This window comes from Equus przewalskii, chromosome 15, assembly GCF_037783145.1.
Source record: "Equus przewalskii isolate Varuska chromosome 15, EquPr2, whole genome shotgun sequence".
NCBI classification, from domain to species: domain Eukaryota; kingdom Metazoa; phylum Chordata; class Mammalia; order Perissodactyla; family Equidae; genus Equus; species Equus przewalskii.
Window position 1 is genome coordinate 83,458,082 of NC_091845.1, and position 18,521 is coordinate 83,476,602.

The 18,521-nt window shown below is 36.4% G+C and overlaps 2 protein-coding genes and 1 long non-coding RNA gene across 15 annotated transcripts in view; 1 reads left to right on the forward strand and 2 right to left on the reverse strand.

Moving 5' to 3' along the window:
* GYG1 (glycogenin 1) overlaps positions 1–4,395 on the forward strand; it is a 32,214-nt gene extending 27,819 nt beyond the window's left edge. Inside the window, exons 6-8 of one of the 2 annotated variants that reach the window (XM_070576284.1) lie at positions 1,083–1,302; positions 3,205–3,255; positions 3,523–4,395. In XM_070576284.1, coding sequence (XP_070432385.1) covers positions 1,083–1,302; positions 3,205–3,255; positions 3,523–3,696 — 445 coding nt within the window. In that variant the 3' untranslated portion in view covers positions 3,697–4,395. The remainder of the gene's footprint in view (positions 1–1,082; positions 1,303–3,204; positions 3,256–3,522) is intronic. The other variant, XM_070576285.1, reaches the window with a different exon arrangement.
* A 2,787-nt stretch (positions 4,396–7,182) lies between these two features.
* Positions 7,183–7,967, reverse strand: LOC139076017 (uncharacterized). Its single transcript, XR_011527205.1, has 2 exons — positions 7,834–7,967; positions 7,183–7,402 (listed from the first exon to the last, which is right to left on the reverse strand). It is a non-coding gene; the product is annotated as an uncharacterized lncRNA (long non-coding RNA).
* Positions 7,968–11,425: 3,458 nt separating this feature from the next.
* HLTF (helicase like transcription factor) overlaps positions 11,426–18,521 on the reverse strand; it is a 68,982-nt gene continuing 61,886 nt past the window's right edge. For 4 of the 12 annotated variants that reach the window (XM_008531943.2, XM_070576274.1, XM_070576280.1 and 1 more), the window contains exons 24-26: positions 16,259–16,339; positions 13,581–13,747; positions 11,426–12,705 (exon numbers count right to left, since the gene is read on the reverse strand). In XM_008531943.2, the coding sequence (XP_008530165.1) occupies positions 13,595–13,747; positions 16,259–16,339 (234 nt within the window). In that variant the 3' untranslated portion in view covers positions 11,426–12,705; positions 13,581–13,594. Of the gene's footprint in view, positions 13,748–16,258; positions 16,340–18,521 lie in introns of all 12 variants that reach the window. The other 8 variants (XM_070576275.1, XM_070576273.1, XM_070576283.1 and 5 more) reach the window with 2 other exon arrangements.

The window sequence follows — 18,521 nt, forward strand, 5'->3', positions numbered from 1 at the left end:
TTTTTTCTCCTAGTTGTATATTTTAGTTGTGGGTCCTTCCAGTTGTGGTATATGGGACACCGCCTCAACATGGCCTGATGAGTGGTGCCGTGTCTGCGCCCAGGATCCGAACTGGCAAAACCCTGGGCCGTGGAAGCAGAGCATGCGAACTTAAGCACTCAGCCACAGGGCCTTCTAGACCCACAACTAAAATATACAAGTATGTACTGGGCATGTGGGACGCCCCCTGGACATGGCCTTGTGAGCGGTGCCATGTCCATGGCCAGGATCTGAACCAGCGGAACTCTGGGCCGTGGAAGCATAGCCTGCGAACTTAACCACTCTGCCACGGGCCAGGCCCTCTATTTGAATTCGATTTTGTATGTATTTCCTTTTTTTCAGCATATTTTAAAAATCCATCCATTTGCTACATGATCTGCTCTATGTGTCTCATTCTTCTGGAGCCAGCAGGCTACCCAGGACATGTTCTGCTGGCAGAAGTTGCAGCTTCTCAGAGAGGGTGAACAGAAGCAGGCAATGCTTTTTTAAGGCACACTGTCCCTTCTGCCCACATTCCATTGGCGAAAGCGAGTCCTAGGCACATGCCCAGTATCAGGCCAGAAACTGTGCTCCCCCTGTGGAGATAAGGTGTGGACACTTGCTCAACAATAACCTAACACGTAGTCACTTGGGTTGTTTCCCAATGACTATTTCAAACAACACTGCTGCTGTGAACGTTTTGAGTACATCTGTTGCACACGTGTGGGAGTTTCTTTAGGGTACATACTTAGGAGCTGAGGTTCCGGGTTTGGAGCTTTGCTAGGTAACACCAAATGGTTTTCCAAGTGGTTCTACCTGTCCTAGCCATGGTGGATCAGTGTTTTGGTTATTGCACAGAACTGCTGCTACTTTGGGGCTTTTGTGTATATTTAACATACAGTTGAATAATTTAAAAAGGATGTCTGAAAATTTCCAGTGAGCTCCATTTCTTTTCTACCCTTGACTGCAGGGTGGAAGGTGCACTGTTGAGGCTCCAGAACAAAGTGCTGCTGCTCCGTCAGTGCTCAGCCCGCTCACTTGGCTCCCTTGTGTTCACTTGGCAGATTCGGTGCAGATGCCAAAGTTGTGCATTTCCTGGGACAGCTCAAACCATGGAATTACACCTATGATCCTAAAGCAAAGAGTGTCAGAAGCGAGTCCCACGATCCCACCATGACTCATCCAGAGTTTCTCAACCTGTGGTGGGACATCTTCACCACCAACATTTTACCTCTGCTTCAACAGTTTGGCCTTGTCAAAGACACCCGCTCCTACGTAAATGTGGTAGGTTCTGTTTTCTTCTTTCAGATAGTTTAATGCTATGTATTTTTAAACTTGGTATACCAGTAAAGATGGAGTTTTTAGTGATATTTTAAACAAAGAGATAAATACAATTTTGTGAAAAGAAAACAATGTCCCTCTTAGAGAGGAGAAATATTACCAACAAAGACTAAAGCTAGACGTAGATTTTGCGGCAGATTTCATTAATCTGAGAGCATAAGAAAGGGTTTTAGAGGTTTTTATATATACCCATTATCTTGTAACTATAAAATTCTTAGCCCATTGTCCTAAGAAAAGATTCTGAGATTATTCCTAAAATAATGGTTTAATAAAATAAAGAATGCCCCATTTCATGTTTTAGAAACTGCAAACATTTAAATATACCTATTTTGTTTTTGCCATCTGCTTAGAAGAATGTATTTTCAGTGAAAATTACAATAACATGAACATACAGCAAATACTTTTCTAGAATTATTTTGATTTGCAGTGTTTGTACTCCTGTGGTTATACAGGATCTTTAAAAGGAAATCTTGTAAGAGGAAGATGACATATTAACGTGTATGGTAACAAGCTGCTTAGCATCTTTTCTGACTTTAAAGGTCTTCCTCTGAGGTTTGTTCTTTTGGAAAAATTGGAAGAGGACAAGAAACTAAACTTTTATGTTACATGTTAAGATACAGAGAATAGAACTGACTGGGTGAATTATAGTCAAGTCTAACTGATGAGTTAGTTACTTTGCTATAAACTATAAGGTTAAAAGAGAGCCTTCTCTTTGCTGTGGTACAGATTTTAGCCATTTCACTTATTAGCACTTGTACCAAAATATAAAAAGGAGAAAGGGAAAAAGAACTAACACATTCTTGCTCTAATTGCTTTCTGTGGATTCTGTACAGCACTTGGAACACTGCCTGGCACATGTAAGTGCTTCAGGAAAGTTAGCTCTTCTTACTTAACCCTTACCGCCACCCTGTCAAGTATTATTGTTAATATCCCTTTTTATATATTAAAATTAACTCAGGCTTAAATAAGTTACATAACTAAGAGAAGCTATGTACCGGACTAGTCAGTAGCAGAACTGGGACTCAGATCCAGGTATGAGAGACTGTTATCCTTGTGAAAACTATTGTGAGTAGGGCACTCCGGAAGGGCCTCCCATTATCATTCCTGTTGCAGGTGGAAGCCAAAGGCAGGGCTAGTCCGAGGGAAGGCCTTACATTGCCTCAGCTGTAACACAATCCCCTGGAGTCTGCCCAGATACCTGGAGTTCCAGTGTATTTAAATACATCCATATACACGTATATATCCATATACACGTATACATAGCAACAAAAACAGATGATCAAAACTTTTGTTCTGCCATTTTCTCTGTTAAATGCAATACCTATATGCATTCATTTGCCTTCCTATGTCTCTGCTAAGATTTCCTCTCACCTCAGAGCTTTTTGAAGGATAGCTTTGATATCCTTTTGTGGTACAATTGAAGTGAATTGCCTATGTAATGAGACTTGAATTTAATGTAGAGTAGGTTTGCTCCATTTCCCACACATTTATCTTGTTTCTTCTGCAACCCAAGGCCTGAGAATTATGAACCAAGGAAACATGAAGATGGGAATTGAAACAGTTGTTCAAAACTAAGCAGATTAAATTAACAGAAGCTACAAGAATAGCTGCTGCTTGGTAACAAGCTTGGGCAGGCAGATAGTTGGGTGCGTGGTCTTAGACCATCTAGCTCCCGCTTGTAGAACGTGACAGCTTGTGTATGTGGGGCGGCTCTCTGCGTAGGCTCTTTCTGAGGTATCATTTTGTTTAAGTTCTCAGCCTTTCTGAGCCCACACAGATCGAGAACGTCGTGAGGCTTGTGTTCCCTTGTCCATCATCTTACACTTTCTAATGAACTGTTTGCAGCTTTCAGACTTGGTCTGTACACTGGCTTTCTCTTGTGGCTTCTGTAGAAAGGTATGCAGAACTTAAGCATTAACCCTAATTACTTTGTTCTCCCAATGTTTTCACTGAGTCAAGAAGTCTTCATTTTGTTAGGAAAAAATCATATGACCCTTGTATTTCTGTGTCTTTTTTTGTTTGTTTCATGTGATACTTTTCAGTTTTTGCTACTTTGCATGATAATTCATCCTGGCTTTTCTCACCTTCTTCAATTTATTGCATACTTTAAAATGGTCTGATTTTCAGCTCTCAAGGAGTCTCTGATTATGTTCTCCTTTCTAGGAAAATGTCTCAGGAGCCATATCACACCTGTCGCTTGGGGAGATCCCGGCTACAGAGCAGCCTTTTGTATCCTCAGAAGAACGGAAGGAGCGGTGGGAACAGGGCCAGGCTGATTACATGGGAGCAGATTCCTTTGACAACATCAAGAGGAAACTTGACACTTACCTCCAGTAGAAGCACTGCCACTTTCCCGTGGACACATCTTCTTCACAGGCACTTGTTTCTGATACTTAGCATCTAGAGCTGGGTTAAGGAAGGTCTGTTACAGTTACTAGAGGCTTTCACTAAAATTCATCAGATGAGGGTTTTGCAGGACAACAGGTGAGAACTGGGCAAAAGTTGTGAAGTAGCTGTTCTGTGGTATGGACAGTGTTCTGCTTTTTAACCCTAGGCTTATTCAGCTAACGTTTCAGAAGTTCTCAGTTATGCTGATTGCAAGCATACGTGGTAAGAGAAACTCAATCATAAGCTATGAAGATGGCTGTTTCAACTCTGAAATGTGTGGAGCCAGGCTCCACATCAGTCTCCCTTCAGAATGAGACATGGTATCTGTCTCTTGCTTGCTCCTTGTGCCCTTCACTAGACAGCATTCTAGAATTGCCCAGAGGCTGCCAGAGTGATCGTAATTCTGCTTTCAGGTAAAGACAGCCTAGAATAACTCTGCTGAGTGATTCATAAGCATATCAACAAATGGCGTTAACCCATTTTATTAACTAGTCTGAGTGTCTGAAGATGTTCACCAGTTTTCTGTCTACAGTAAGGCAGCATGCTAAAATGCTTCTATTCGGTTCTATATATCTTAAGATAGCAGCGTGTTCTCTGATGGTTACCTGCAGTGGCACCTTGTATGAAAAATAAAGACTTATTGCCATATCTCAGTTGTCTAATTAAATTAAGGATTCCCACTCCCCTTGAAAAAAATGTTTTAGGGAATTTTTCATAATTTGTAGAATTTGTCAGTGTGTTTAAAACCAATGCAAAACTTGACACTGCTTTAAAAATTGGTTTCTAGGTATCTAGAGATATTTAAATCTAGTGTACTCCACTGAGGATGACGGACCTGAGATGGAGGAAAGTGAGATCAGATTTATCTAACCTGTCACCCACACTGCATCTCCATGTTAAGTGGGTATTCAGATTTTAGAGTGTTGCAACCTTAAAATCATCATAGGTTCATTGTCAGTCTCTGAACATACTCAATAATCTTTCAGGACTGTTAGAATCAGTACTGTACCCAGTGTCTTCTAGTGTTTTTATCCATGACTTAAAATGACAGAAGTGTAAAGCATACTTATGAAACATACAGATGATTCTAGGTTGCAAGGATGGCAAGCTAGGAAAAGGTAGGATCCAAAATGACATTTTAAAGCTAAAGTGAGTAATCAGAAATCAGTCTGTTGAAGAAAACAGGAGAGAAGATCATGGCAAGAAGAAACTTCAGAGGATTAATTGGGCAGAAGCTGCAGTGGCTCTATGACCTAACTTTCAAGATCACCCTCCTTTATTTCCACAAGATCCTCTTGGTTACATAGGTCAGCCTCATTCAGCATGGGTGTGAATGAATACATGGGGGTATGGAAACCTGGAGGTAAAAATGGCTGGGGGCACAAGAGCTCAAGAGGAACCTGAGGATTTATCTAAAATGATAAAATATTAAATGATAGGTGACTTCTTAAGATAAAATAAGCTACAAATATTTGGACTGGTGGAGAATGAGTTGCAATGATCAAGTCCTCAAAGCACAGCCAAAGATCTAAGTGCCCCTGTTGTGTCAGGTGCTGCGGTAGAAGGGCCTCCCAAGATACTCCCTAGTCCGAAGAGCTGTGCATTGGTGTATGAGCTGAACTCTTCCAATGAGAATCGAACGCATAGAAAATTTAGCTCAACTGAAATCAAATCATTATAGTGTGATTTGCAAGTCATAGAAATAAGCCTTTATTTCTAGACAGTCTATCTGTGTATAATTTCAAAGTTCATTTCAGCCCTAAGTTGCGTTCACAATCCTAATGGTCATAAAAATACCTCTCTGGTTTAAAGGAAATACTTGAGCTTATTCCAGAAATAAGATCTACCAAAGCATTTTATTCAGTCATCTGAGTTTCATATCAAACACAGTTTGAGCTGACATAAACATTTAAGACAGACAACACTGAATAATTCACTCAACCAAGCATTTATTAAACATCTACCATATAACACATGTGGCAGTCATTAGAAATACAGGAGTATACAAGATAGTTTCTTATATACCAGTAGGAAACACAGACCAAAACAACCCCTAACAAATATAATTACAAATTATGCTAAATAAAGTATACCTCCTACAAAGGTGCTGATTAAGCCAAAAAAGAGGCTCTGAGATGGCCAGAAAGGGGTGAGGGGAAGGAAGGATATTCCCATCAGAGGGAGCTGTGAGCAAAGGCCCTGGAGCAGGCAAGAACTTGGTGGAAGTAAAAGATTCCAAGACCAGCACGGAGAGGTGGGCAGCGGCTTTGTAGGCCTAAGTATGGGCTTTGGATTTTATTCTAAATTCAACAGCAATGGATTGAGGTTTTATATATATATAAAAGGTAATATATTCAACTTCTTCATAGGAAATTACAGACACAACAGAATAAAGAGCCGCTACCGCCCAGCTTCAGCAATTATGCTTCATCTATACCCCACCAACTCTTCCCCACCAGACCGGGAGCAAATCCCAGATAAAAACAATTCATACAAAGGATTTCCATATATATCTCCAAAACAAAAAGACGTCAGAAAATTATCATACCAAAAAACGATTAATTCCAAATGTCCTCCATTATTTTGTGTAATTCCCACGTTTGTTCCTGTGGGTGTCCAGTTAAGGCCCATACAGTGCAACTGGGTGACAAATCTGACGCAACCTTCTGCTCCTTACCCTCCCTTTTTGTTGTTGGTTCCTTGCAATTCATTTATTGAAGAAACCAGATTATTTGTCCTATAGTCTCCTACATTCTCCATTTTGCTGCTTGCAATTGGACCTTTCCCTGTATTTTATATTTCTTATAAACTGATCTGGAGGCCTGGATTAAGGTGTGAGTTTTTGGCAATAGTTTATAGTGATGTCCAATACTTCAGAATCCCGGGTTATCTTCTTATGACATGCCACTGATGATCATTGCCTAGATATATTATCTCATTAGTGGTTGTGAAATGGTGATACTCTCATTCATTAGCTGAAATATTTCTATATACTTTCTTTTTAAAGATTGGCACCTGAGCTAACAACTGTTGCCAATCTTTTTTTTTCCTTTTTCTCCCCAAATCCCCCCAGTACATAGTTGTATATTTTAGTTGTAGGGTCCTTCTAGTTGTGGCGTGTGGGACGCTGCCTCAACGTGGCCTGATAAGCGGTGCCATGTCCGCGCCCAGGATCCGAACCAGCAAAACCCTGGGCCACTGAAGGGGAGTGCACGAACTTAACCACTCGGCCACGGGGCCGGCCCCTCTATATACATCTATTCATCAACAATTTGGTTATCCTGAGCTTCTGTTAAAAAAAAGCAGGATAAATGCTTGATTCTTCACCTTCACTCACTAGTACAGAAAATAAGGAGTTGGTTTCCTAGTGTCCTCCAAAGTTAACCCAGGTGGTTTTTAGGGGGGTTTGTTCTAGTATCATTATGAATTAACGAATTTTAATACAGTTCATTCTCATTGCAGTTATTCTTAAAGGTGGTCTAATTGTCTTACCTTTGTGGTTTACGTTTTAAGAACACTGCTTTTGCAGCTGGTGGAAAACAGCTTGAACAAGGACAAGAGTTGTTGGGAAGGCCCGTTAGTTTACTGTAGTCGTCCTGGAGGGAGACAATGGTAATCCAGCATACCTTTCACCAGGGTGAAGGCACTGAAGTTGCTGATGGATTGGATGTGAAGAGTGAGAGAAAAGGAACAATTAAAGATTTGGGGCTTGAGGAACTGAGTTTCCCACCTGGCCGCTCCTGAAAACACCAGACTTCATTGTAAGTAGTTTCTTGGGCCTCATCACTAGTGACTCAGTAGGTCTTATTGAGGCCACAGCATCTCCACTCCGAGTGACTGTCAAGCACTCCAAATGACTGTAACCCAAGACATTTATTTGACAACCACTTGATACGCTAAGGAAGTATTTACACTACACCAGGGAGTCGGGTTTTTACAGAAGATACATGAAGAGGTGAGGTGGTTGTCGCATAGCAGGGGACTCAGCTTCTAATTAGTAAAGGCTTTCCAAAAGTCTCAGCTCCTTGAGTGATATAGGAAACATTACCATAAATAACATAATACATATAATTGTGTAGTGTTTACCTTTTTAATGTCACTGAGACTTTGCTTTTTCTGTTTATTACAAAACTGGATTCATCTATTTTTCTAAGTTATTTGATAACTTCTCTGAGTTTCAGATGCTGAAATTCAATCTTTAAGTAAAAACAATCCGTAAGAAAGTAAGACAAGATAGTATTTTTTTTGGTATTTATGTCTCTATTCTCATCCATCCTATGATGTATATAGAGTATCATTTTGCAGATAATCAGAAAATAAGAAAGGTGAAATAATCTGTAAAAGACTGAGTCAGGTTTTTATATGGTCTGACTCCAAAGCTATGCTCTGCATTAAGCAAACATATGGTCAAAACAGACAATGAGATGAGAGAAACGTCTGTATATAACCAGAAATACAAATGCCAGAAATCTGGGGAGTAACACTATTTTTTGTAGTACAATTTAAAAATGGGAAAGCTTACATTTTGCTTGCTATGAAGATAAGGACATTGGCCTTGAAATAGGACTTGGGAAAATAACTTTTATACAAAGACTTTCCTAAATAGACTACCTGAAATTGAAATATAAAAATAAATGGATAAGAAAACCCAAGGATAAATGTTAAGTCGTGAGTTTTGGACACAATTCAGCTTCACAACATACAGACTTTGTATCTTAAAAGCCTATAGAGAATTATCTCATTTTCACAGTTTTATTGGCCCAGAAAAGGCAAATTTTCTATGACTCTGCTGTGACATTGTGACGTATTCAGGGTCAACATATTCCTACAGAGAGGGCTCCTTATGCCTAGACGAAGCAGCTCAACTCTTGTGCTTGATTTATTCTGTGTTCACTTCTATGTTTTTGAGGTTTCTTTCTTAACGTCCATTCTATCAGCTACCACTTCTCACTATGTTTGCCTATAAGAAAAATAGGAAGAGTCAAACGTTCAATACAAGGGCCTTTGAATGCTAGTCCTTTTCTGCTGAGTCAAGTATATGGATTTACTGAAGGCTATTATTGTGGCCATGCAATATGTAAGTAATCCGAATAAAGTGTATTCTGGAATTCTTCATCTGTAGAAGACATAGAAGATTCAAAGCCTTTTTTTTTTTTTTAGAATTGAGAAAATATATCAAAGCATCAAATTTGGTGGAGTAGAGAAATCAAACCTAACACTCGGTGTTAATTTTTTGTTTACTTACTACCTTTTGTTCCCTATTTATTACACAGCATTAAGAGATAAAGCTCTAAAGTAACAAAGTTTACATAATTTCTTATTTTAAATAAGTATTTAGTGAAGGCTATTAACTTCTGGAATCAGAAAGGATGACAAGTTTACCATAGAAAAGGATATGATGTGCATTAGGACCAAGTTATGAGGCTGAGAAGTTACTGAACAACATTTTCCTTCCCTGATCTTCCAAGGATACACCTTAATTAAAGTGAAGCATTAACCTTTCCACACAAAGCTGCACAGTTGTACTGCAAATTTTTTCCAGGGAGCCTAAACTACCAAGGGTCAGGGCCAGCCCTGGGGGTGTAGTGGTTAAGTTTGCACGCTCCACTTTGGCAGCCCAGGGTTCACTGGTTCAGATCCCGGCACAGACCTACATACACACTGCTCATCAAGCTGTGCTGTGGCAGCATCCCACATACAAAATAGAGGAAGACTGGCACCAGTGTTAGCTCAGGGCCAATCTTCCTCACCAAAAAAGTAAAATTCCAAGAGTCAGTTGGAGGCAACAATAACTCAGGTTCCGAGAACATACATTTGTGGAGGTGATCAATATCTCTTATTTTTTTTATCCCCTTATGAACAACGGTGGATATGGTAGCCTTTGCCTAGAAGACAAATTTACCTACACAAAGGTCAGATCCATGCCTTTGGAGATTGGCTCCATGCTTGATCAAGGTCTATGATTCGTGCATAAAGTGAATGTTTATCTTAATTCTCGTTCCTTACACCTGCATCTGCAAGCAGCATATTGCCTCCTTCACTAGATCATTTCTCATGAAATATGTGCCTTTTGTTTATCAACATATTGATACCAATACAGATTTTTTTCTAAAAACCTCAATTACTATTAGGGAATAGCCCTTCCCTCCCCTAACAAAAAGGGCAAATTAGTTTAAACATTCAGGAAGCTGTATCCTGGTTCATTTTATCTGCTTTTATTTTTAAACTAGAATGCTGAAAAGATGGCAAACTTACTGAAAACCTTCCTAAAACATTAGTCCCTATCTCTGCTTTAGTAAATAGAGCACATATTTGACAATGTGTGATCTCTTTGATGACTCTTAATAACACTTCTGACTACATTAAATACACTCTTGGAATAGTCTAGACTGGGTTTCAGATGTGCAAAGACATGCCCTAGAATTTGTTTATCCACCGATCTAAGAAATCATTTTGACATTGGCTGTCCTTCTAAATGAAGTTCCAATGTAACCTAGTTATTTTAAAGTTTTGGATACTCAGTTTGGGTTAATGGAAGTGACTTGTGCCACACACATTAAATTATATACGTTATTAAAATTGTATTTTCACAAAGTCAATTTTCTTATTTGTTAAGTAGAAATGGGTTTAAATTTGTCAGAAAATTCTTGAGCAGGAAGGTTGAGTAGGGGAGCTGGAAAAGAGATTAAAAATATCCCATTTTAGCCATTAAAAGATCTGATTAGGAATACGCAATCATTTACCCTTTCGAAAAGAGTAAATTATTATGGCTTCATATAGAAGACTGCTCTCCCTTATTATCACAAAGTATGAATACATTAACATAGAAGAAAACACTGCCTGCTCTCAGGGTTTCGAATCAACAGTCTCCCCTTAGAGTAGGCATTACTGCAGGGAAGCAGCCCAATTATTATTCAGCTACCAGTATTTTTGGCTCTTTTTATTCAAAGTACCACACAAATGAGGTACCGAATTCCAGAATGTAGAACTGTAAGAAAGGTACTACATATTTATGAATTAAATGAAGGAAAGCTGTTGCAAATATTTTGAAGTTAATATAGTTAAAAACATTTGAGGTCTTGTTAATAAAGCAAAATTTATCCCCATGTTTTTAATGAATCTTCTAAATCCTAACGAATAGAACTTTCGGAAGTACTATAAATAAAATGAAGAAAAAAATACATCAATGCTTTTGACGTCCCCCAACTGAAAACATACACTGCCTGAGGATAATTTCATTGGTTCTCACTGGTAATAAACGTAAGATTATTTTTTCTTGATTATTTCCAATCTGGGAGCTGTAATTAGGGGAAAATCTACAATGCAGAGTATTAACTAGTAATACCGGCATACATAGGTATCACAACTCCTTTTTTCCAGGCAGATAAGCAAATAAAAACAAGTGGAACTAAATGTTTTAGAAGATTAAGACATTTAACATAAATTTTAAATATATATATATACTGATTTCTAAACAAGAAATTTAACCAGTTAAATTGAGCAAAATTAAAAAGGCAGTAGGAATATAAGTAAATTATTCTCAGTTACTCACAGTACTTTTTATGTACTGTCAGTAAAATATAATTATGTAAGAGATTTCACAGAAGTGTGAGATTTATGAAAGATTAAATTTTCTTTAAAGAAAAAGTCATTAAAATTATGGCACCGAGGAGGCTAATAAGTTTTTGAAACTTTTATTGATTTTAAATTTAAAGGAAAATCCAGTTTGAACCACAAAATTCAGTTTGAACCACAAGTGGGAATACAACATCTTCAAGATATCTAAAGCTATTATTCTACATCATAATGAAGCAACAGCATAGCATAATGTGAACTTTTCATTCCAGTGGTTTATGTATTTTCTCAGGATGAATTAAATTTTTTTAAATCTAACACCATTTAATAGAACTGTACAAAAACAGAATGCTATTTTTTAAATGACTTGCCAAATGTATCATTATGAATGTGTTTAAAAACACAAGTCTGTAAATGTTTGGGTAAAGAAGCAAGCAAAGTCTTCACCTTTACAGAGTTTGCAAGGCTTTGCCTTTGTAAGCAAGAAGAGTAGACTGTTGTTTTTTGTTGAAAACTCGTTTTATACTTAATCTCATTGGAGTACTGGTATATATAGAACCCACCTACTATCTCACTGGAGTACTGGTATAGAGAAAACCCACATACTACATTTCATGAGATTTGATGGACCTGATTCTTTTGTGTAATGCTAGTCCTACACGGTAAAGAATTTCCCTATTGCTGTTAATGCTAGCAGACCAACTGCAAGTTATTATTCTACTCTCATCCCTGCAGAAAGGTCTGTTGGTCCTTTTCATCAGCCCTCTGCCTCACCTGCTGCCAAGGAGAAAAGGGACCAGGAAGATTCTTGCTGTCTAAACCACGGTGCTCTTGGAGTAAAAGAGCACAGGAAGGGGAGGACTCAGCTGTTGATAGCAGCATACCTTAGATGTTTATCTTAGAACACAATGCTGCCTCCAATCCTACCTTTCAGTCAAGTCACTTCTAATGCTATAGATAAAGTATACAGTGTTCTTAAGTCTGTATCGTCAAACATGAAGGTTCTCCTGTTACAGTAATTAATCTCTTCTTTCTTTGAATTAAAAAAAAAAAGTTTCCCTTAAGGAAAAAACACCACTGACTACCTAACCTGATTGCTAAATTTATATAGCTTATTGGTTTTAAATGTGACTCAAAGAGTCATCTAGAATTCTGTGGCAACTTTAAGTTTGAGTAACAAAAAAGTAAGAAAAAGATGACCAATTCTATAGATAGATGTAAGGATGAATTACTGAAATTCTGAAATCAAATTCTGATTCTAAACACAATAACAAAGAAATTTTTCCATTCAGGATTAAGATGTCTTTAAGAGTTGAAACGATTTTGGAGGTCGTCCAGCCCAACTTCCATCCAGATATCACGCCTCTCACATATAGTAGTCTTCTGAATTATAAAAATTTATAAAGTTATTTTAAAACAAAAGCTACATAAATAAAAATTCTCTCTATATAGAAATATCTATTCAGCAATTCCGTAATTTAAATATCCAAATCAAATTGGGTAAAATTGGTTCCCTCTCACCCTGACAGACTGTATTTACACACTAACACATCAAGTTACATTTAAACAATGAATAACAGTTAAACCTGACTAAAATGGAGAACATAAGTGGTCTAACCCAGCCTGTAATTTTTTTTCATGAACATAAAACTGCAAGTCACTTTCACTTATATGAATTATATCTCAATGAAACCGTTAAAAAAAAAATCACAAGTAACTTGCTAACCTGGACTTTGGTCTCTCATTTAAGGTTTGGTTCTGGAATGCAAATACGGTTTTGAAAGCCCAATAAAATCAATCTCGTATAATCTATGAATATATTAATCGTTTACAAGGACTGTGAATCCACTGCATCACAAATGGGAGGCTTTGGTGAATAACCAAATGCATCCAACATAGAAAATAACTCTTTATTTGGTCAAAAGTATAAAAGGTTTGACCTCACTGAAATATGAAAAAGCTGAGTACTTGGAAGTTATATGAAAATACTCAGCATAGATACTATGAAAAGTTGAATAACAAAGTAACTTTTTTTCTCAAAAAATTATTTTAGGCCAAGTATATAACGGAACTTATTGCTATGTGAAATATCATTAAAAATAGGTTCATATATAGAAGAGATTATGTATCAGTAATACCTCTTCACTAATATAAAACGCTATGCCCCTTTTAGAAACACACTCTCTAGCTCTCATTTCTAAAATTGTATTTTTCTCAGTTCCAGAACTTCTGTATATAACTGATCAAACTGACCTTACCAAAATCCCACAAATTATAAATCAATTAAAGTTCTGATTTCATTAATTTTAGCTTGTTTCATGTCATTAGCATTTGTTTTTTTAGTTCCAAAGGCTCCGGCTGCAAGTTCTCTCTTTGTGTTTTGTATTTTCAGCATATTTTCTTCAACAGAGTCCTTCACAATGAACTTTAAAAAGAAAAAAGAAAAACTGGTGAAGTACTTTTGAGGTCACAATATTTAAAAATCTTTAATGTACTAAAAAATCTAAATTTGAGACATGATGAAAATGCTGGTCTACTATAAAGGAATTTGCTTACAAATTCTTACAGTATTCTGTAGTTTTCGAAAATGGTCAATGATAATCTATTAAAAACTGTCTGGCTCGCCTTTTTTTCTCAATATACATCAAAATATTTAGTGTGACATAATAAGTAGAAATGGCACTGCCTTCCCTTATCACTCAATATAGTTTTCTCATATAAAGAATATGGCCATAAGGACATGAGTTACATCTTATAACCCCATCGTCAAATAAGAACAGCACAAAAAAAAAAGCAAACTTTACAGGCAACTCTGTAACTAGAATATTAGCAAAATAGATTTAGCATTGTATTTAAAAAGCCAAATGAGATTTTCCCAGAAATGCAAGAATGAGCCTTTATCTGGTATAATTCATAACAAAAAATTAAAAAGAAAAAAACATGATCATCTCAATAGATGCTTAAGATGTATCTGATAAAATTCAACATTTATTCCTGATAAAAATCTTGATTAAAAAAAATCCTCATTAACCCGGAAATATATGTCTTCAGCCTTATTAAGGCCATGTACTAGAAACTTACCAAGAACATACTTCGAATGATTTCTATACAACATGGTACAAGAGGTCCCAATTACTGTAATAACTAAACAAGCTGTGTTACAAAACGCTAGTGAAATATGTAAAAGACCTAAATAAGTGGAGACAGTATCTAAGCTCTTGTATGGGAACATTCCTTATTTACAGAGACAACAGTTCTCAAATTAATCATAAATTCAATAAATCCCAAACAAGATTCCTTAAAAGAGATTTGGTAACCTAAATCCAAAGTTCAATTCAGGAGCAAATAATAGTAATAACCAATACAGATTTCAAAAAGAAGGGTAATGAGAGCACTCCACCCTACTAGATATCAAAGCATACTTTATAAAACTACAGTAATTATAAGAGTAATATTGTCCTAGGACTAGGAAAAGAGACCAGTGGAACAGAACAGAATCCAGAAAGAGACCCATGTAATATATTATCAATTAGTTTACGATAAAAATGACATTTCAAATCAGCAGGTGAAAAGGATGGACTTTAAAAAAAATGATGGAGCAAACGGTTCTTCATTTGAAAAAAGAATAAAGTTAGAACCATATCATGAATCATAAACAAAAGACAAAATATTTCAAAAGAATCAGAAGTAAATATAGGAGACTCATTTTTAAAATTTGAAAATCAAGGCTTCTGTTCTAAGCAAGACCTTAATATCCAAAAGACACGTAGAAGGCGGCTGACATCTTTTAAATCATAAAAATTTTAAAAGTTTTTCATGACGAAAAGCAAAGTTCAAAGATAAGTAAGAGCCTGGGATAAACCATTTCAATATACATAACAAAACATTTAAAATCAGAATGTATAAAGGGGTCCTTTATACTATGAAACTATATTTGTACTTTATGAAAAGTGGGCAAAAGACAAACAAGCAATTCATAGAAAAAAATATTAATGGACAAAAGGTATGTGAAATATGCTCAAGGTCTTAGGTAAATGCAAATTAGGAGGGACTTTTACATCACATAAGCATAAATTTACATCATTCTCATAAATCATAAAGTCTATTTTGAAAGCAACTTGACAGTTATCTACTAATTCTAAATGCAAAATTCTAGTTTTCTTAACCTATCCTGAAGAAATACTTGTATATATGCACCAAAATGCATATACCATCATAATGCTGTTTTTGGCATTATTATGCCAAAACAATGCTACAGATATTATGGCACTGTTTTTATTAGCAAACAACTGGACTGATTAAATAAATTATGATGTGTCCTTACGCAGATGTTAAAAAGAATGGGTTTGTAGAGTAGTCAAATTCACAGACACAGAAAGCAGGATGGTTGCCAAGGGCTGGGAGGAGGAAGGAATAGCAAGTGAATTGCAATGGGTAGAGTTTCAGTCTGAGATGAGAAAGTTCTGGAGATGGATGGTGGTAACGATGGCACAACAATGAGAATGTACTTAATACCATGACCTGAACACTAAAAATAGTTAAAATGGTAAATATTATGTTATGTATATTTTACCACAAGAGCAAAAAGAAAAGTATGTTTTATCTATAACTGTACTTACATGGTAGTCTCCAATATATACTGTTAAGAAGAAATAAAATGTTGAATAATGTATGAAACCATTTATCTTAAAAGAAATTATTTAAAGGAGAGATGTATATGGACTGTATGAATGTATGTAAATACAGAGAAAGGGACTTTGAAGAGCACATGTTAAACTATGGATTGTGGTTTCCTCTAAAGAGAATAAAGGTGACCTTCATATTTTGCTCTGCATAATTCTACTTCAATATTTTACAATAATATATTCATGCATCATTTGTATAATTTTAAAAACCTTAACAACCTAATTTTCAAACAGATGCCCTAAAAACTCACTTTTGTGATGATAACTTCTTGCTTCTGGCCAAGTCTATGGCATCTGTCAAAACACTGATCTTCAGCAGCTGGATTCCAGGCCTAACAAGAACAGGAGTTGCTTTATTAGCACCCTGATCTGTGAGTGTTCTGCACAAGTCCTTTCATTCCAGCATTCTGCATTCACTGTTTACTGACTGAAGTTTATCTGACTGAATTCAGGTACCGACACTATGGATGCCCTGGGGAAAAACCCCACATGCGCCCCCCCCCCCCACCCCGTCCCCTCATCACTACTATGATAGGCGGGCATTCTCCCCCTTGTCATTTCACTCCACTGCTTCCAGTCTCTAATACAGGGCCTAATACATAGAAAGCACATAGTATACATGATTGTTAATTAATCAAGTATCTTCCTGCTCTTTTTTTTTCCATCTTAAAGTTGATCTTTGCTTAACAGAGGAAAAAAAGTTTACACAGCTTCTAAAACGACTTAATTTGCATCAGAAAAGATATGTAATTGGGTCCATTTATGAAAAAGTTTTTTCCCCTTTTGCTGGTCTTTGGTTCTTTCTCTTTCACTTTCCTCCATTCATTAAAGTACAAAAAAGATTACAGGAGTAATCAAAAGTCCTAAAAATTATTTACGACTTCGTTGATGCAATTTTCTGTATCTATATTTGAAATGAGTTCACTTTGAAATTGAACTAAAAATTAAGTAAAGTAAGCTAATTAACATAGGCATTATCATGGGGATGGTCTTAGGATGTGGAATAAAACGAAGCAATGAAAAAGGAAGAACAAAAAGATAAAGAATTCTTCAATCTAGAAAGGCAGGAGTCAAGTGGTTTTGAAATATCCTCAGTTGTCAGGGAAGGGATGATTCAATTTTAAATTTAAATTACGGGATGATTCTTGAATCTGAAAACAGGGTGGTTTGGGGAAAAAGAACATTTATACAGCAAAGTACCACCTGAAAATAGAAACAAAATCATAAATACATATGTAGATGACAAGTTTATAGTATGATTTATACTTAGGCCCTTATTTTCTTCTTTCTTCTTAAAGTTCCCTTGAGATCTAGGGAAAAAGCGATTTTACTATTAACTTGCTGTAATTTGAGTTTTGGGTTGCTTTTGGTATAGAAGTTAGATTTAAGGACATACTTAGCTTATGATTTTGTAAAACTGAGAGATAATCCTATTTTGTGAATATTTTGTATTTCATAATTGGGCACATTTTGAAACCATTATACCAAGAGCTCAGGTAAAATGTTCCTTTCTGTTGCCTGTATTTTGTCTAGGAACCTTACAGTGAGCTGGCAATATACATCTAGTATGACTACCAGCAATCAAATTTATCTCATGATAATATAGAACTGATAGCTCCCATTCTCATACGTAGTGATGAAGGAAGCAATAAGCTTTACCAAAAGCTCATAACGGAACATCAAAATACACCTTAACTCTTAGACAAGGCTCCATGAAAAGGTAAAAGATTTTCATGAGCAAATTTTTTTTATTGAATCTTATTTTTCTGGCACCTGGCTTCCATTTTAAAGTCAGAAACAACATTTGAAAGCTTAAAATGTTCAGTGAACATCAATTAACTTACTGTGAAACAGCTAAAACATTCTCTAAGTTTTTTTTTTTAACTATAACTGCTAAAGAGTTTAGTCTCTGATCAACTTTATAACACTAAGTAAATTACTCTATTTGGTATTAACAAACTCTTCCTTACTAGGTACTAAGATTATAACCAAAGAATAAAATAATTTGGAAATACGTTCCAAAAAATGGATTATCATCAAGTTAGTTAATGTGTGTCTGTAGTTACAACGAATATTTTTTATAATAATCATGAAATACTAAAACTCTAACAAAGATTTAAAACTTCATCTACAGAACTAGGGTAAGAAAACACAACACACCACTGCCATCTATGACATGAATGTGAAACTCATGAGTGCCTGCCTAAACATGGCTCTGGTCCTAATCTTACGGGAAGGTTACCCTCAGGTGAGGGGAAAAAAGCCTTGGTAACTGGTACATGCAACAACTAAAAAGCCTAACCTGAATAACTAAAATATGTATCTCAGTAAAATTTATGTTATGAATTCTGACTTTCAGACAAGATAAAACCACACATCTTAAATCTGTGAATGCGCAAAAACAGAACAGTGTTGCTTCTAGCCCCAACAGTATCCAGCGCAAATTAGAAACTGTCCAGAGTGCCTCCAGCCCAAACAACCCCTTTGTGCAATCAGAAAAAGGTGCTCCTGGGG